The sequence below is a fragment of the Tyto alba genome, unplaced genomic scaffold (assembly GCF_018691265.1).
Source record: "Tyto alba isolate M040663 unplaced genomic scaffold, T.alba_DEE_v4.0 Super-Scaffold_11, whole genome shotgun sequence".
NCBI classification, from domain to species: Eukaryota; Metazoa; Chordata; class Aves; order Strigiformes; family Tytonidae; genus Tyto; species Tyto alba.
The window spans coordinates 7,701,943-7,715,360 of record NW_024881273.1 but is presented as its reverse complement, the minus strand read 5'-3'; the positions used below and the strand labels follow the sequence as shown (position 1 = coordinate 7,715,360).

Below are 13,418 nucleotides of genomic sequence, written 5' to 3'. Positions count from 1 at the left end.
AGCGAAGGAGAGGAGTGCTGCACACTTGGGCAGAGTGTTTCAGCACCGGACATGAACCGAAGCTAACATCACCTCCCAGCACTGCGGCGCAGCCTCGGCTTCCCAGGGCCCTCCTGCCTGTGGGGAAACGGAGGCACAGGCAGAGGGAGTGACTTCAGTTGATCCACAGACCCCAAGTTCACATGTATCTGTTTTCCTCAGGGACAATGATAGTGTATTATGTATTCAGTTCAGAGCTTTTTTTAAGGGAACTGGAAAAACCTAACCCAGATTAGATGGTTAACCCAGGTTTAGCTATACCACATGGGAATCCTTAAGCTCCCAACGCAGCTGCAGCTCTCCTCTTGCTCTCTAGCAAGCGAACAGAAGTTGAAGGGTGCATTACCTACAACCAGGGTAAGTTCGTTTAAAACACAAAATCTCCTAGGGAAACAGGGAATTGGGGGCTGAACCCTCCTGCCGGGCAGCAGCATCTCACAGCACCTTCTCTGCTTCGCAGCCCTCCTCCTCCACTCACATCCCAGATCGTGGGGTACAAGAGCACCCACACAGGGACAGATCCTCGTGGGCTAAACACGCTGTCCCTGAGGCTGTGGGGCCACACTTCGGAGAAAAGCCACAACATCCTGCATGCTGGGCTAGGAAAACCTCGCGTGAATGCCTTGCAAGAGGTAAATCAAAGTAATAACACCTCTCCCTCCCCACGCCAAGGGGCAGGGATGGGCAGGACAGCCCTGCACCGCACACAGCGGAGGAGATCCCAGATCGTTGGGTCACCCTGGGCTACCCTTGGCCAGTTTTTACCCATGTTTGTGTTGGCCAGTGCCGCTAGCAAGGTCAAAATAAATAAATAAAAGAAATGCAGAGTCATTTGGAATCTCCTACTCACCAGCAGCATACCACAGAGTGCCTCTTTCAGGCTAGGCTCTGCCTGCGCGCAGTCTTGCTCATTTAAATGAATCAGCCAGAGGACAGGTTTACACAGGAAAATTATTTCTGCACGCATTTAAAACAGCTGAGCCTGTGCAGCTCCTCGTGTCGGTGCACGGTTGCTGCTTTGCAGCAGGGAAAGGCTTCCCTCCATCCAAACCGGGTTCCTCTCGCCCAGGAAGCACCCCACCATGTCCCGGGGCTGCCGTGGGGAACAGCCGCTGGGCCGGCTCGCCCTGCCACGAGTCAGCCGGGGGCACGAGTGGCATTTTGGGCAAAGCCACACCGCAGGGTGAGGAGGGCAGGGGGTGTGCCAGGAACTGCAGAAACACTGCGAGGAACCTCTGGCCAGGAGGGCTGGAGACCACCGACCCTCCCCCCCGAGGCCCTCTCTGGCTTGGCTCCTTGCCTGGCCATAGGGAGTAGGAGATGAGAGTTCAGGCACAGGACTCTGCTCACGTAAAGTAAAATTAAAAATAAATGCACAGGGGTGCAAGCCTGGGAGATGTGGGCTGGCCAGCCTGGGCATGGTGACCTTCTCCACCAGCATCACCTTCCCCTTTGACTCCTCCACCAGATGGGGACATTCTTGCTTCCTCAAAGGACAGACAGGTGGACAAAACAGCTTTCAACTTGAGGTGCGCAAAAGACAGTGAGAGATGTAGCTGGTGGGGGGGCAGCTCCTGGCCGGGGTCACGTCACCACGGGCTGGGGCCACCACCAGCCACCCTCCCTCTCCCAGGGACCATCCCCAGGGCTTTGCAGCGGCAGCACAGCCCTTCTAGCTCAGCCCTGCGCCCACATGAGTCACTGTCCTCCTTCACTACTCTGTGACCTTGACCACGGCCCTTGAAACTTCAGCTTCTTTCTCCACCCTTCCTCTATGGACTATGAACACTTCCAGGCCATAGCTATCTTTAGTAAGTATCTACACAGCACCCGACCCAGTGAAATGTGGTTTTATCTGAGGTTTCTAGGCGTTACCACAACAGGGACAACACACTCCCCCTCTCCGAGACGTGTCAGCCCTCTCCGCGCAGCCCAGGATATCATCCAGCCCCGCAGCAAGCTCCAGCTTCAACTACACACAGCTTTTCAACTAACAAAAAAAAAAAAAAAAAAAAAAAACAAAAAAAAAAAAAACCAAAACAAAAAAAATCACCCAAACCAGAGCATGGAAATCTTCTGCCATCCCAGAGGGGGATCTGCATGGATCTCCCCAGATAATCAAATTTAAAACACCACTAAACCAGACCTTTGATTAGCAACCATGGAGTCCATTCATAGCGACAACATGTCAGGTCAATGTTCACTCCCAAAATCAACTGTCTGCCTCAGGAAAGGGATTTTTTTTATTTTTATTTGATGGTCTGCATTTGAGGTCTAGTTAATAAACAGTGTACTTGGGTGTGCCATCTGGCCAGCCACAGAGCATGACTAGAAATAATACTAATAATCATCATATGGTGGTGCTTTAAAAGGCCATTTTACAAAAGCCTGGGGAAGCTGATTGAAAGCTATCAGGCATGTTTTGTGTGCCTCGAGAGCTCAGCCTTCAGGCAGTCTGCCTCTCAAACCAGGCACTGTCAAAAAGGGTCAGAGTCCAAAATTACGCTGCTGTTTTACTCAGACTCATCTGAACAGCAGTTGCTTTTTTCTTAAGCCAACACGCAGGAATTAACTTGTGCAAGTTAGAGCAGGGCTGGTGCTTTAAAAAAAAAAAAAAAAAAAAAAAATACAGCTTACAGTATTCTTCATGTCAACGGAACAGAAGCTGGTTGCTGGTGTTGGGCAACACTTGCACGTCTCATCCCGAGCAGGGCTTGCCCAGAGGGACATGCACCACTCATCCAGGGCCTCGCCGGCAAGTAGGCCTAGAGCTCCAGACCCAACATTTCCAGAACAAGAGCCAAAAATCTCACTCCTGGCTTCACACAAACATCTCTTTGCTATGCAGCCGAGGTTCTCCCACCCGTCAGGACAGACCCCAATGCAAGGACACACTCCCTCCTGCTCTTGCCCCAAAGGATTTTGTACCCACTTCATTTTCCAATACACATCGCTATGCACGAGGCGACCCATCTCGCAGCCATACTGATGCCCCCAGCCCCACACCACAGACAACTGACCGAATTTTCCTTTTTTAAACACCCAGAGGTCATCTCCATCTGCAGCAAACCCCACTGCGCAGGGAAGAGAAACACAGAGCAATCTCTCTTAACAGCTGCCCTCCTCTCCAATCTTCCCCCAAATTGTGCCCCATGCTGCCTCTTCTAAATGCCTGAGGCACCTCCCACATCCCTCAAGGCTGTAAATGCTGCTGAAGAGGAGCAGCCAGGGAGGTCCTCTGCCACTTCTGGGTTGGGCGCGATGGCTCGCTACGTGCATGAACTCCATCTCATTCTCCTTCACGACTTGGAGCATTTCACCTGAAGTTCCCAAGGGCATTTCTTGGCTTCCTCCACGCAGCGAGATGTGGGGAGACATCACCCACATCCACGCTTCGCCTGCTGCCTGGTGACTCAGAGTCAGTACAAGAATGCTCCATCCCAGTTAACCCAGTTGCTCCAGCAGCACCTCCCTCCTTTCCCAGCCCTCAAAGACAAGATTTGCCCCATGTGCCTTTCTGTCCAATTTGCCTTTCCAGCAGATCTGACCAAATTCAGATTTTATAGTCTGTGCCAAACCCTGATCCTTCCAGGCACATCTTCCCATACCTATAACAACTCTAAAAAAATCAAGTGAAAAACTCTCACTCTACACCTCCAAGAATCACCTTTTTTAGTAAGAAGGTCACTCTAGTCAACTGGAGCACTGCTTTTAAGTTCTGATTTTTCAGAGCTTATGCAAGCAGAAAAATGCAGCATTGAAACAAAAAAGGAAGGACATAAACAGAGTGTTTGGGTGTTTGGGGGAAAAAAAAAAGAAATGTATAATATAATTACAAACAGCATGTCCCTGCAGAACATTTTGACTCTGACTCAGCCCCAGCCTTGGCAGGAAAGTGCAGGTGTTCAACACATGCCAAGCCTGGACCAAACCCTAAAAGACAACAAGGCTGATGCCAGCACGAGGCAACAGTGCAGCGAAGCCAACTGCATCCACGCGCAGGTATCGCTTCCCTTGCGGGGCCCGGGAGAAGGGCCAGGGGCTCTGGGAACACTTTTGCTGCCGACTTCTTGGTGGCAGAAGGAGAAGGGAGCCCAGGGAGGCTGGAAGTTGCTGCAGGGTGGTTTGATGGGGGGGGGGGGTGTGTCTCCTCCGAGGAGAGACCTTGCAACTCACTGTCCTGTGAACACGAGCAGGAGACCCCAAAGGCTCAGGCTGCTGCTTAGACCCTTTGCAGGAATACAGAGACACCCTCAACTCTGGCAACAAATCTCTAATGACTGACGGATCGCTGGTTGGGAAAAAGAGTAATTGCGTGCTGGCTTATACAAGGGAAGATGTGAAGGTGGGTGAGGTGAAATGAAGAGGAACACATTCATTATACAAGAGCTCAAAGAATCAGCTACAGCGACTTTCTTAATGCAGCGAAGGAGAGGAGGTGGCAGGGTTAAACACCAGGTGAGGCAGGAGCTGCTCAGCAAGGGCAGAGCACAGAGCCTGGCCTGCCTCAGGTGTAACCAATATCCCTTTGGAAAACAAACCTCTCCAAAGCTCCTCCGCTCCCCTCCTGAGCTCAGGAGGCAGTCCCCTCTGCTAGGGACTAGGGGATGCACAAGGCATTAGAGGAGAGGTTCTGCTTCTGTAAAGCTCAGAAATACAAGTTAACTCCCTTGTGGGCTGCCAGGGCTTTTGCCACAGCTATGGATATTTTTATAATCCAGATCTTGAAAGAGAGGAAGAATATGCTTCATGAATTTTTATAAGGCCAGCTTCCTTCCTGCTTTCTCTTTTTTTTTTTTTTTTTTTTTTAATAAATACTAGCACCAGATGACAAGATCCACTCTTGCCCGACCTGCATCCCCCAGTCCCAAAATATCCCCAAATCCCAATGCCGCGCACACCCCCCCACCCCCCCCACCCCCTGCCCCAGGGAGGCTCAGCGAAATGCTCCCTTACTCACTGGTCACACTGGGCGCTGGTGGAGCCGGCGGGGCTGCAGCCGCAGGGACGGCACCGCTGGCTCTGCTGCTCCGGGTAGAAGCCCTGGGCGCAGCTCTCGCACCGCAGCCCCGCGTAGCCATCCAGGCAGGGGCACTGGCCCGTCGTGCTGTTGCATTCGGCCGTGCTGGAGCTCCCCACGGCGCTGCAGTTGCACAGGTCTCCTGCAAAGGGGAAAGAGAAGCTGAAACCGCTGTGCTGGGGGCACGGCGCCGGGCAAGACCCCGAGCGGGGCCAGCGTCACCGTCACAGCACGGCTGCCCTCCTTCCGTTTACCCCAGGTTGGAAACAGCGGCGCTGTATGGATGATATTTGCCTTAAATGTTGAGATGATAAAAAAAAAAATAATGTTGGGAGTACTCTGGGGTTTGAATCCCCCATGGTTTATGTTACAAATCCCTCTCCAGAAAGGAGCTAGAAGATTATGGGTATACCTACTTAAATACATATAATAATGTCTGTATATATACAAACACATATACACACCCATGGTTGTCCGGTTACATGACTCCAGGAGCTGACAAGTGCTAGCTGGTGTAATATTTGTATAAAATCAGCAACAGGTGGTAAAATCACTAATTATAAGCTCCTCCATTTCCCACCACTGGAACAGCCCTGATTTACCAACGGGTTGGTTGTTATGACACGGGACATGCCCAACACACCTACACGATGAACTGGCACCAGCTCCTCACGCTCCTGGAGAACAGACACAGAACCCCCCGACCGGGAGCTGGGGCAGCTCCAGGCATTGGGGCCAAGGGCAGGGGCCCCCCTGCAGCAGCCCAAGCTCCCCTCAAAATCTGCCCTCAGGGGAGCACTGAGCACATGCAAGCAGCTTTAACAACTGGGGTGGTGGAGCTGGGGCCAGGACAAAGACCTGGCTGCTGCCCCGAACCACCTAAAGCCCAGCGGGCCACCTTCAGCCCCGTGGGGAGTGGGGACAGCTCTGGGGACCCACACGTGTGCTGTGGGGACACTCCTCATTTCCAGGGGTTATGGAAAGCATGCACCGAGCAGGTGCTTTTCTAAGAAGGAAGCAAATCTTTGGATTGAGTGATGAATTCCCAGTTCCCCCACACATTATTTCTCATAATACTTTAAAGCACCAAATGCACTGAAGAGAACAACCTCTCCCCGGCAATTTGTTTCTGCCAAGAGCTTTATCTCCGTTCCTTCATTGCAAAATATTTAGTGCCTTAATAACTTAAAGTCTTTTTCTGCCAACAGTGAATTATAAACAAGGATTTTTTGTAGAAAGCATTGTGGGCTTTACGCAACCACTGGTATTTATTACTCCCTGAGAAAAGCCAGTATTCAGGGAGCTTCACAGAGAGGAGTGAGGCCAGCTCCTCATCCCAAGAAAACTTGACTTAAATCTCAAATCATATCAAGAAGATGCAACACTAATCCTCTAAATCAGCACAAACATTTCAGATCATTTAACATTGATATTGCATGTTTGTGCCCCAATCCAACGGATAGGACCTCAGCAGGTACCTGGATTGAAACATACTTAAAACCCAGTGATTGAATAAAGATTAATTTATGAATACACAAGTAATCTGCTGAAGTCAGACCACACTGAAGCCCTCAGCACCTTTGGAAACACAAGCCACAAGGTCTCCCACATCACAGCAGCACTGTAAAGGTTCCCCAGTGTCCGTCCTTCCCAGGGAGCAGCCCTTACCCTGGGCACGTTTGCCGGTGGCCTGCAGCACAACAGGAAGGCAAACTGCTCTACGATCTGCCTAACACATTCACTGAACATAAAAACACAATTATAGGTTGACTTTTCAGGGAAGGCTACAAGCCCCATGGGAGGAAGGGTCCCCCTCTCCCCAAAGAGGGACCATGCAGAAGCCGCAGGATGTCTCTAACCAACAGCCAGCCAGGCTGCAGCACCCAGCTGTTCCACAACCCCCAGAACTTTGACTTTTCACCTGTTTTCTTCCAACACACAAAGAAATATGAGTTATTTAGCTTTGTTACTCTATCAATACATGCACAGTATCCCCACAGAAGTAATGTTGTACCTACACACCTGTGAAATTGCACCTGAATTTTCTTCAATCTAAACTAGCAAATAGGACAAACACTTTAAGATCTGCAATTATCTACTTCAGCAGCCACTTCACATAACGAGCCAAATTCCCATCTCAATTATCCAAGCGGAACCTTATTGATTTGGGCACTTGGGCTTCTCCAAGCCACGGGAGCCATGAAAACTTGTTGAGCAAAAGCACTTCGGAGTTTGTCAAACACGCATCAAAACAAATTCACCTTTCAAAGCTCATTACGCGCAGTGCCATTAGACCTGCTAGACTTGATTAAGGAAACGAAACAAGCACTGTATCAGTTCCAACGGCGATGTGAGGCGCTGAGGGCAGGTCCAGCACGGCAGCAAGGAGCTGCTCTGCGTGGAGACCACCTTCGTGCTGCAGGAGCATCGCAGCCAGAACCAACACCGGCTGCGCGCCGGGTCCACACCGATGCTCCAGCAGCTTAGTCAAGAGCTGAACTTCTTTGGCTGGGAAGCGATGGGTGCTACAAGTCAAATTCCCATTCAAAACGCTGCCATCCTGCTGGCATGTATGCGATGGGACAGAGTTCCTCCAGGCCGATGGGGACTATCCATAAGCACTGCCCCACTCCTGCCCTCTCCCTGCAGCCAACCAGCATGGATGGACGCGGCTCACCAGGAGCCATCAGAGCCCAAAAGGACACACGGGCACAGCCGGTACCTGGGCACATTGCTGTGAAAATTAAACAACCTCAAGGCAAGAGCCTGAAAGGCCTTGAGCGAGATAGGGCTGTGCTGTAGAAGGTTTTGTGAATTTGATTGATGAACTTGGTTTTGTGGCCATGCTTGCACTAGAGGAATAAGGAGGGCTGTCCCCAACTATATTATACTGACAGGAGAGGGGAGAACTCATGTTGACAGCATATTACCTTCCAAGAAAATCAGCCATGGCAAAAAAAGGAGGAAACAGAAGTCTGAGAAGAGAAGCTGCATAGCTTGGCAAGAGCTTCTCATTTCTTTTGCCCTTTATCAAAGGGCCTCAATCATCCATCAAAAGGGTCCGGCCATCACCAACCTTGGTGCAAATCATGGGGAATGTCATCGCTGTTTACAGGAGCCCCACACACGCCAGGAGCAGCAGGAGGCAAAGGCAGAATCCAGCCCGGCCCTGCTGACTTATCTGAGGGATGCCAACACAAACAGCCTTGATGGAAAAAGCAGCTGACTTTGGGATGATCTTGGCAATGGCACCAGCTACCAAACTGGGTTTTCCTTCCAACAGCAGGGCTGTTTGTGCACTGAGAGGCTTTTGCAAAGACATACGCTTTCCAAAAACACACAGACACTTCCCAATGCTGGTTTCCCTCCACCCCACCCCAGGTCTTTGCCCATCAAAATTGCACAAAGTCAGGTCAAAACCTAGGGGTGGCTCAGCCTCAGCAGCCAAACTCAACGGCAACACAGACCCCACCAGTTCTGCACATGCGGGTTCCCCATGAGAGCGAGAAATGCTGCAGTAATCCAAAATAACACAGGGAAAAAGCAGCTTTTTGTTCACAGGCTGGTGGAGCGCCGGCTCCAGCTGCCTCAGCAGCAATGAGGGAGGCTGGGTCTGCTGCTGGGGAGGGTGCAGAGCTGAGCCCGGCTGCTGGAGGAGCAGCAAAATCACCCCCGAGGGCACAATAAGGCACAACAGGGCAGATACAAAAGACATCTCCCAAAACGGTCGTTTCCTTGCGGGCCCTGCCTCCCCCAAACCACTGCAGAGATTTTGGGGGAGGCACGGTGCCTGCTTCAGGGGAGCACCATCGTGCATGGTCCCCACTGCGCACCCCCAAGCCACCCTTATTGCACCCTGCTCAGCTCACACCTCTGCCTGGCTGATGCAACCCCAAAAATGCCCTAAAGCCCCTTTGGTTGGGTAGCGGAGAAGAACCAGACAGCAGCATTAAAATCCATTGCCTAGCGCAGCATCAAGGTTTGACATGATGATGTACCAGACTATGAAAACCCGAGGCTTAATTTAAAAGACACTTTGTTGTCCCCATGACAGCCAGGTTCGAGAAGGTGAGCGTAGTTCATAGCCAGAAAAGGCAAGCGATAACAAAAATCCACCTCAGACTCGGGGAATACAGCAAAGATGATGAGCACTACAGAAGATCAGGGAACATTATCCTGGCTCCTGGCCAGAGCCTGAGTTTTTGGAGCCTTTATTCAGTTTTCTCAAGCAAATGTTTTCCTTTGGAAGGTAACCTTCAAAAACACCTTACTGAGAGCTTTTGCAAACACAAAGGAATGAACACGGGTGGATGAGCCCCAGAGCTGCCCCGCGCTGGGCTGCTCAGCCGTGGTTGGAGGTGCTGTGTTGAGGTTGGGATAACACCATCAGCAACAGAAGCCAAGGGCGAAAACCTCCCAGGGATGGGGCACGGGCCCAAGCTCTGACTCCCAGCTCTCCCCAACTCGCTGTAGTCACTCACCCTTGCTCTGACTCAGTTTCCCCATCCGCAGGGTGTTCACCCGCCCCAGAACCTCCAAACTCTGCTCATGTCTGCCTCATTTCTGAAACATCGAGGTTTCCCTTCCTTCCCCATAAAGCACCACGAAACAGCTCAAAGCACTTGGCTATCTGATAAAAACCACCACCTTTGCTCATGAAGGTGTTGACAGGCTTTAATTAATTAACAGCCCGATGATATTTTGAGATCCCAGAATAGACGCACTATAGAAGTGCATAGCACTGCCACATGTTATTCCTTCGAGAAAAAGAACAACAAACACCACTCCCTTCATGAGCAGCATTTTAACCTTTACTTTTCATTGCTTAGAGGCAGATGGAGGAAAAGAAAAGGTCTACAGTTTGCTACAGCGAGGGACACACTGCTGTATGGGAGACAGATTTAATATACAATTTCAGTTAGCTGCAACTCTGAACTGATTAATTATTATGCAAAAGTCGAAGGTTACCAGTAAACTGGAGAACAGTTATTTCTATTTTGTATTGCACTGGATACAAGCCACGGCTGGAAGCGGCACCAACACAACCAAGGCCGTGCCCGGTTTGCAGGACCCGGGGAGCGCGGTGCCCCTCCACCCCTCGGCACGGCCGTCGGCTGCGGGGGCTCACAGCGCCCAGCGCCAGCCCCTCCAGCCCACACCCCCCACCAGGGATCTCATTCTCCAAACCCCGACCCGAGGCAAAGCCCCTACCCTGCAAACCCCAGCGACGTCCCAGCCTGAGCCAGGTCTGGCATGACCCCGCATCCCTTCACCTCCCATCCCCTCCTACTACTGTAAAAGAGTTCATTCTGGTGTAAAAATAATTTCTCAAATTATATTTTCCCATCCTTTCAGACTTGCAGTCTTTTAAGTCTTTACATGTATTTTAAGCATGATTCCTTTTTCCATCCAAGCTACTTAATGAATGAATAATTTAAAACCAGGTGAAGTATTTACAAACAGCAAAAGAAGAAAACACTATGAAATACGAAGATGTCTATATGAAACCATATTTTCTGGGGACATCCTGAAACAGTGTAAATCCTAAATGAAGCCACCTACTCACTGGGAGCCAGTATGGAAAATCCAAGACACACATTTTTTGTTAGAAGAACATGCAGCTGAAAGAGCAAGCTGTGAAGACCCAGGGATGCTATTTATTGTTCTGCTTCAAAAGCATCCCCAGGGAGACAACCATTTTCTATTCTCTGGACTAGATGAAGAAAAAAAAAAAAAAAAAACAAAAAAAAACCAAAACCCACATATAACCTGGAGGTAGTTTTGGGTGTTAGTACCACCTGGCAGTGCTGCAGGGCTGAAGCCAACAGCCTCATGTGAACCATGCAAACCTCAGGGAGAATCCCACCTCCCAGACACCGCAACAGCTATCCTGCTGGATTTAAAACAAACAGCAGTCACAGTGCCAGGCTGCGGGCATCTCCTGCCGTCTGTTGGCAGAGGCAAAGCCAGATGTCCTCACCTCCTGCCTCCATCATCTGCACCCTAATTCCTCCCCCTGCACACGTGGCTCAGGGTGAGCAGCCCAAAAGCCCGGCCGGTCCGAGGCTGGAGGCACTTGCTTCTTGTATACCAAATGCTCAGTTACACTGGGTTTATACCAAGGTAATCTCATTTCACACCAGTCTGACTTCCCAAATACTACAACAGCATCGATTCAATGTCCCACTCATTTGCACAGAGAGGATGAAGCTAGCGTATTCACTGCACACAACGGCACCCCATTCCTGGAAAGGCTCTGTTTTGGTATTAATTTAGCAGCTTCCCTCCCTCTCCCCATATTTTAGTCGCAAATTCAAGCCCTACCTTCCCTCCCTTCTCCCTCATTTCCCCTTCTTAATCCCTCTCCAGGCACCGTTTCTGACAACACAGGAATAAAGGGATCAGGCAGCAGGTTTAAAAATCTATCCAAGGCCATTTCCTTTCCCCTTGTAATTAAATTGTGGAACTCATTGTCAGGGGATGTTCTGGGAGCCAGAAATACCTATGGCTTCAAAGGAGGACTGGATAAGCTCATGGAGGACAGGTCTGTCCACTGGTAGCTGTTAAGCACAGGGATCTGGAAAAAGCATCCTGACGGGTAAATCCCTGAAACACTGGCTGGAAGAAGTCAGGATTATGCCCTGTCCCCTCGGCATCTTCTGGCCAGTCTTGGATGGGCGAAGCTTTGCTCTGACCCAACCTGGCAGTTCTGATTTTCTCATTGCCACTGCTCGGGGACAGCTGGCAGCTCCAGTCCTCCTCCCAAACACACAAATCCCCCTTACAGAGTTAGACTATTTCCACTGGGAATTTTTTCTTCATACAGCCAAAAGCACAGCTGTGCTGCACCACTGCTCTTTCCCCCTCACCTCTCAACAGGTTATTTCCCTTACCCCCACGAAGATATTTCATCCCCTTGGTACTATCCATCAGTGTGCTAAACCTCCCCCAGACACTGGATGAGGGTGAGGACAGTACCATCCCAGCACGAGATATAGGACAACGAGAGAACCTGTGAGCCTTGCCACAAGAGCTGCCATCTGCTAAAAGAGAAGGTCCTATTTAACTCAGCCCTTCTAAAGCAATTTACTGAGCTCCAGCCTGTCCTGTCCACGTCTCTGATGACACCATCTCAATGGCATCATCTCTTTTTGATCAAAATTGGCTTTTGCACTCAACTCCATCACTCCTCTCTCGGGTAGCTGGGTGCAACCAAGCTGACACCATGAACGCAGGAGCTGTTACTCCAGTGTAAGGATGCTTTTGGCTCCAACCATTGCAGGCAGTGTGCCTTCACCCCATGGCTTGCAACAGATCTGAAAGGGTACGGGCTGGCTGAGCTCTCTCGCAGGGACACGAGGAATATCTGCCACAGGCTAAGAGCTCCTGCAAGAACAGAACCAGAGATGAGCTGATGCTCTGTAACTTTTTAGAGAGGTGTGTTGCCAAGTCCTAAGCTCCATTCGCATCTAGACAGCACTCAGCACAAAGTAATAGTCAACTCCTGCATTACAAATTACTGAATTACATACCTGTAAACTCACTCTCACTTGAGGCTACAATGCAAAGCCAAAGCAGTAGGAAAAGGAACTTTGCCTACCCCCAAAAAATTTATATACATAAGTGTCTCCTGTTATTTTGCATTCACTTTATTACTGAGTGCATCAGATTCAGGGCACTTACGGATTCCATCAAGCTCAGGGCGCTGCAGTCGGGCATGCTGCTGGTGAGAACAGCATCGTTCATGTTAATGCTGTTAAGAGCTTTACACGAGTCACTTGTGCTGTTCCATAAAAGGACTGTATGGGTCAACAAGGGGGAAAAGACAAGGATTTCTCAATGCTTATACATCACTTGTAATATCATTAAAAGATTAAACATATTTGTTGAGGAAAATTAAATCAGATTAAATCTCTCTCTTATCACTTGGAAAGGAGTACAAAGCCAAGGTCCCGACTCTCGGGGTCACTAGCAGCCACACCAGCACTTTTCATCAGCGTGAAGGAGGCAGACCCGGGGTTTCAGCCAAACTCTAGCTCAGCCCAGCCCATGTCACCTCTCTGCCTCTTCTCTGCATTTTCAAAGGGACGCAGCATCGCTCCCCGCTCTGGTTCACAGCCCTCCTACCCCACTGGCTTTATGCAAAGCCACCGCGCCTCCCCTTCAGCTGACCACTGCCAGGACTCTCAGACCTTATCCAAAAGCAAAGGCTGTTTACTCCTGGGATTATTTTTATTCCTTCCCTGCACCTGCAATCAAACATACAGGCATTTGGTTTCTGAGGAGTTCCTGAAAGCTCCTCCATGTTGCACCTCTTGCCTTTCCTTCCTTTTTGATGCTAAACAAGTTAGCAACCTGC

At 50.2% G+C, this 13,418-nt stretch overlaps 1 protein-coding gene across 2 annotated transcripts in view; it reads right to left on the bottom strand.

The window, feature by feature from the left end:
- MEGF9 (multiple EGF like domains 9) overlaps positions 1-13,418 on the bottom strand; it is a 53,995-nt gene that overhangs the window by 19,114 nt on the left and 21,463 nt on the right. For both annotated transcript variants that reach the window (XM_042786851.1, XM_033012027.2), the window contains exon 2: positions 5,000-5,201. In XM_042786851.1, coding sequence (XP_042642785.1) covers positions 5,000-5,201 — 202 coding nt within the window. The remainder of the gene's footprint in view (positions 1-4,999; positions 5,202-13,418) is intronic.